Source organism: Globicephala melas, chromosome 17 (assembly GCF_963455315.2).
Source record: "Globicephala melas chromosome 17, mGloMel1.2, whole genome shotgun sequence".
NCBI classification, from domain to species: Eukaryota; Metazoa; Chordata; class Mammalia; order Artiodactyla; family Delphinidae; genus Globicephala; species Globicephala melas.
The window spans coordinates 77,446,314-77,452,313 of NC_083330.1; the positions used below are offsets into that span (position 1 = coordinate 77,446,314).

At 52.6% G+C, this 6,000-nt stretch overlaps 1 protein-coding gene across 4 annotated transcripts in view; it reads left to right on the top strand.

Moving 5' to 3' along the window:
• Window positions 1–6,000, top strand: part of DENND3 (DENN domain containing 3) — a 58,401-nt gene extending 52,401 nt beyond the window's left edge. For 2 of the 4 annotated variants that reach the window (XM_030875931.3, XM_060287655.2), the window contains exons 21-23: window positions 4,549–4,667; window positions 4,748–4,885; window positions 5,005–6,000. In XM_030875931.3, coding sequence (XP_030731791.2) covers window positions 4,549–4,667; window positions 4,748–4,885; window positions 5,005–5,208 — 461 coding nt within the window. In that variant the 3' untranslated portion in view covers window positions 5,209–6,000. The remainder of the gene's footprint in view (window positions 1–4,548; window positions 4,668–4,747; window positions 4,886–5,004) is intronic. The other 2 variants (XM_030875932.3, XM_060287654.2) reach the window with 2 other exon arrangements.

A 6,000-nucleotide genomic window follows, 5' to 3' on the forward strand; every position in this document is an offset into this window, starting at 1 on the left:
TCCTGAACTTTCTATACATGGGCTCTACAGCATGTGTTCTTTGCGTCTGGCTCAGTTCGGCAACATGGTGTTTTTAGGACTCATCCGCAGTGTCTGAGTAGCAGTAGCTCATTCTTTCTATGGTGTGAATGCTACAGCTTGCTTATCGGCTCTCCTGTCACTCTTTTCCACCCCGTTTTATATCCCTGGCAGCGGATGTGAGGCTTCCATTCCTCCCCGTCCTCAGCAGAACTTGTTATTATCTGTTTTTTTTTTACCGTAATCGTCCTCGTGGGCGTGACGCGGCATCTCGTTGCGGGTCTGCTTGCGTTTCCCCGATGGCTTATGACGCGGAGCATCTGTTCATGGACTGCTCGCCATCTGTGCGTCTTCTTCAGAGAAATGTCTATTCATACCCTGTGCCAATCAGTCTACTCACTTTCAAGGCGATTAATCGTATGGTTGAGTGTACCCTTATTTTTTTTTTCCATTTTTCACATCTGTACTTTTTTCTGTTGTTCCTCCTTTCCTGCCTCCTTTTAGACTGCTCTTAAATTCAAGTTAATCTTCTTTATTGTCTTTTTAGCTCTATGTTCGGTTTTTTTTGGGGAGGGGGGCCATGCCATGCAGCATGTGGGATCTTACTTCCCCAGCTAGGGATCGAACCCACACCCCCTGCAGTGGAAGTGTGGAGTTTTAACCACTGGACTGCCCAGGAAGTCCCTAACTCTGTGTTTTTTGTTCCACTTTCTAGTGGTTGCTTTAAGGATTTCAATGTGCAACCTTACCTTCTCACAATCTACTTTGAATAACTGTTACACACCACTTCATGTATAATGGACACAGAGCACAGCAGTAAAATTAATTCCATTTACCTCTTTCTCTCCCTTTCCTATTGTTGTTAAATGCAGTATTTTATTTCTATGATTGTGATAAACCTATTTTTAAAAATTTTGCCTAAGTGCTCAATGGTCTTTCAAAGGAATTAAGAAAAAAATTATTTTTGCCCATATATTTACCATTTCGGGTTGAGCTTCACTCCTTCTTAAAATCCAGGTTTCCATCTTGCATCACTGCCCCTTAGCCTTAAGAATTTCCTGTAGTATTTCTTCTGATACGAGTCTGTTGTAAACAGAGTCTAGGCTGATGGTTTTTGTTTTTTTCCCGGCACACTAGAAATATCATTCCATCGTCTCGCAGCTTAGCTCCTTCCTGACGGGAGGTCTGCCGTCATTCCTGCTGTTCTGCTGACTATAATGTGATTTCTGTAGCTGCTTTTAAGATTCTGTCTCTGGTTTGCATGAGTTGGACTACAGTGTGCTTGGGCGTGAAGGGCTTTGTGTTTATCTTGCTTGCAGTTTACTCTCTTGAATTTGGGGAAAACTTAACCATTACCTCTTCCGTTATTTCTCTTGCCCATTCTCTCTCTCCGTGTCTTCTGGGATTCTAATTATATATTAGTAATGTATATTATAATTGCATATAATTATATTATTAGTTAGACCATCTGATAATGTCCCACAGGCCTCAGGCACTGCTATAATTTTCTCCTTCTTTTTCTTGTGTGCTTTAGTCTGGCTAAGACCTGAACCTCTCTTCTTCTGTGTCCTGTCTGCAGTTAAACCTATCCAGCAAACTTTCATTTTAGTTCTAGAACTTCCATTTATTTTATAAAGAACTTTGATTTTCTCTCCTAAATCCTATATTCTTCACTTATCCTCTCCATATCTTTCTCTAAGTTTTAAAACATATTTGTCATCGTTGGTCTAAAGTCCTTGTCTGCTGGATACTGGATCATCTGTGGGTCTGCTTCTGTCTACTGTGTTTCCTGTTGGTTTTTAGTCGCATCTTCAAGCTTCACATGTGTTGTGATTTTCACTGCATCCTGGATATTGTTAATGACATGCTGAGGAGACTCTGGACGGTATCCTTAGGTCTTGTTCTAGAAAGTCATTAAGTTACTGGCAGATCATCTGGATCCTGTGGGGAGGCTTGGTCTTAGGCTTTTCTGGGGTGAGTATATTTCAGTTCCGACCTTAGTCCTGGTATGTGGTCTTTGTTCTCACAGCATGGCCCTTGTAGGGTTTCGAGGAATGCCCAAGGTATATGCCAAGCCTTTGCTACAGGGATGAGCTAGAACTTTGAACTCTTTACCTCTGTAGCCCTGTGAACTCTCTCTTCAGGTCTTGAATGTGCCAGTTCTGCTGTTTATACACAGTTTGGGAGTCAGCCAAGGATTTGAGGAGAATTTATACATGCATTTTGGGGATCCCTCATTTGGGAGATATCCCCCCTCTATTTCCAGCCACACTGGCAGCAGCAGCCCCAAACTATACCCTCGACCCAAGATGGCCTGCTACGTACTGCTAGAATTTTTATCCCTCAGTGCCCCACAAAGAGCCAGGAAGTCCCCTCAGAGGAAGCCCACGTAACTGTGCAGCTCACTGAGTGTCTTTCTTTTCTCTCAAAGACCACATCCCTCAGCTTTGGTTGACCTCCAGTGACTGTCAGATGTGCGTGTGTCCATCCGTGGACGCATTTTGGACCAAAAGTTGCCTGTTAAATATAGTGAGAGACATGACAGGTTAGAATGAGGACGGATAACCTTGTTTTCAGGATGGAATCCCTCTTATTTTTCAACTTAACGAATACAGTAAGTAGTTTTCCTATTTAACAACAATGAGAAAAGGCCAAGAGGAAAGCAGGGCTTCTTTGGCTAAAAGAGAGTGTCTGCTGTGAAGTGTCGTTCCAAGTCTTTATCTAAACAAGGATAACAGCTAAAGCCTTGGTCACTCATCAGCTGTGGTCCGTGGGCACTGAGGTGTGGCCTGAGAGTGTGTGTGGTGGGGGACAGGTGACGCCTCTGACTCCTCCCCAGGCCCGTGGCGAGGTGAGCCTGAGGGTCCCCGGCTTCCCTTTCTACTTGCGTCCCAGTATTTCAGACCCTGCATGCCTTCCCTGTGTCTGGATGGAAGCTGCCTTTACTGCAGCACTGCCCCTCCCCCAGGCCTGGCGTTTCTGGGAGGGGGCGGACCCCGTCCCTGCTCCCTGTGGCCGGAGGTCTGCTCTGTGATGTTGTTGGCACACCTGTGGCTCAGGCTGCAGCCTCCGTGTGCATTCAAGTTCAAATCCAGGCGCTGTCACCGATGACTGGTCACTTTGGGCTGGTCCCCTGCTCTCTTGGAGTCTCTGTTCCTTCATCTGGAAAGTGAGATGGAAATACCATCCCTCCCACAGGAGAGCACGCTGACGGCTGGGAGATGTGAGAGGCAGAAAGCGGGCCTTGGAGCGTCCGTGAGTGTGAGGGTTGGTGACAGTTACCCCAGAGGACCGCTTCCCCGGATCTCGTGGACAGAGCTCTCCCCAGGTCCTCCTCCCTTCCACCGCCCACGGCAGGGGTACCTTCCCTTTGGGTACCCGGCCCACCTCGAGGACAGTGATGGGTCTCACCCACATCTGTCGCCCCCGTCCCCCGCTCCGTGTGCAGCAGGGCCCCTACGTGCTCGCACAAGCAGGGTCGCTGTGAACTCCGCCCTGTGCAGTTGGCGGGCGGCGAGCGTGCTGGTCGGCACGCCCCCAGGGGCATTAGCGCCTCTTGGCAGGACTTCCTGCCACCCAGGTCTTGCTGACAGGCAGCGGCATCCTAGGGGCCTGTTAATTAGTCCAAGTGGATAATGGCATCTCGGGATAAAAGGAGGGATGCTGGGGTTTGCTTATTAGGTCTCAGGCAGGAAAGAGAGGTATGGGCAGGCTCTCGCCACCTGTGACTGAGAACCCAGCTGAGCTTCCGAGTCCTGAGGGCAGCCAAGGACAGAGGGGTCATTTCTCTGTGGACCTGGAGTCCACCCACCATGACAGGAAGCCGGAGCCCACCTTGGGGACTCGTGCCCCCTCCCTCTGGAGCCAGATGGCACTGCCTGAGGGCAGGGCTGTGTCCTCCTGTCCTGGTGGCCTCAGGACAGGGTGGCAGGTGGAGGACGCAGGCAGTAAAAGCCAAGAGAGGACAGCCCTGCAGCTCTTCACCTTCCCTTGAACCCGACTCCGTCTCCCCTGCACCCTTGATCTGACCTCCTACCTGCGGTACTAATTTTGATGACCTGTAGCTCTCGTGATGTGGAAACTCTTGGTTTGCTGGAGTGAGTAACAGAAAGAGACAGAGAAGAGCTTAAACAGAGAGACATGTCCCGTGGCGGGGCACCATCACCTAGAGCTCTAATCCTCACCGCCGGGGGTAGCAGATGCTGTGGCCTCGAGTGATAGGAAATGCCAAATAACCGTGGCAGGAAGGGCTCCGAAAGCCTCAGAAGAGGGTGCTGGACTCCAGCCGTTTCCTTGTCGGTAAAAATGGGGCTAATGGTCTGAGTGTCCCTGCGAGAAAATGCGAAGGCGCCACGGGGCAGCTACAGTTAGAGATGCCGACACCACGGTCAGATGTGGTACAGGAGCCGTGGCCCCACCGGGCACACCGCAGGTCACACCGCAGGTCACACTGCAGCTCTCCCGGCGCTTTCATCCCTGTGCTCCGAGCTCGCTCTGCCTGCCCCTCATGCTGGCTCTTCCGCCCCGCAGGTACCGGTAACAGTATCGTGGTCGTGACCACGGCTGGATTTCTTCATCAAGAACTGAAGATTGGCGAGAACTTTAAAGAGATAAGCACCTCCTTCCTGGGTTTCCAGCTCATGCCCGAGGTAACCCGTGCGGCAGGTTGGGCCGGTGCCCCCGTGCCACTGGGCTGCCACCGCCCGCGTCGTGACCCGTTCCCCTTTAGCAGGAGCAGCTCTGGGCGGCCTGTGCCGGGTACGACGACATCTACGTGTGGAGCCTGCAGGACCTCGCCCGGCCCCCGCAGAGGATCCACCTGCAGGACTGCTCCAGGATCCACTGCATGATCCAGGTGAAGAGGCAGGTACGGCGGCCCCGGGGCTGCTGGTCAAGGCCGGGCCGGGAAGGACGTGGGCCTGCGGGTGCCCGAGAGCACCGCACACCTCTGAGTGGGCTGCCTGCGTGGTGCCCGTTTCTCCTCAGCAGATCTGGGTGGGCGGCACCGGGCTGTCGCAGGGGAGATCCAAGGGGAAAATCTACGTGATCGATGCCGAGAGGAAGACGGTGGAGAAGGAGCTGGCGGCCCACACGGACACGGTGAACACCCTGTGCTCCGCGGAGGACAGATACGTGCTGAGCGGGTCCGGCCGCGACGAGGGCAAGATCGCCATCTGGCAGGTCGAGTAACCCAGGGCGCGTGTGCCCTGTGAGCACGGGACGCGCCTTCTGCCGGCTCCTGGCGCCTCCCCAGAGAAGGCGGGTCTGAGCCTGGGGCGGGGGCACTGGGAGGGCCCCGCTGCGGGGGCCTGTGTGGCTCTCTGGCCTTAGTTACGAGACCAATAGTGTCGCACGTTCTCTCCTGGACTTAGCTGATTAAACTGGACCGTTTCAGGCTGGGGGGCCTGTCGGGCAGCCTCTGCTGAGAAGTCGCCCTGTGCTACCTGGACGGCTCCAGAACCCACGACCTGGGCCGGCACCAGGCCATCCGGGAGCAGTTTAGCCGGAGCACCCGTGACCTGCAGACCTCGGGTCTTGCTTTTCCTCCACTTCACTCACTCGCCAGATACTAAGCACCAGATTCACAGGCGCCCGACAGCCAGACAGACACTGACCTCTTGTTCGCGGCAAAGCTCATGAGAAGGGGGGAGTTTTAAATGACCACGTTGTGGTTGAACAGGTTTGCACCTGCCCTCGCTGTCCCCCGACAGAGCAGGTGACCAGCGCCTGCCTAGGGAGGGGGACAACACTGGGTTGAGGCTGTCGGGACAGGGCTGGGCCAGCTGACGCAAGCGCTGGGTTTTTTCCTTTTAATTAATGCAACGTTTTTTATAATGAAAAAACCTAGAGACTTTTTCAACCAAAGGTCGGCATTCCATCTAAAATAGCACAAACAAACCAACCCTTACCAGACGCTCGTGTCCGTTTCCGCTGCATCTGCATCCTAGGTGCACGGCGTGTATGTGTATGTAGGTGGTGCCT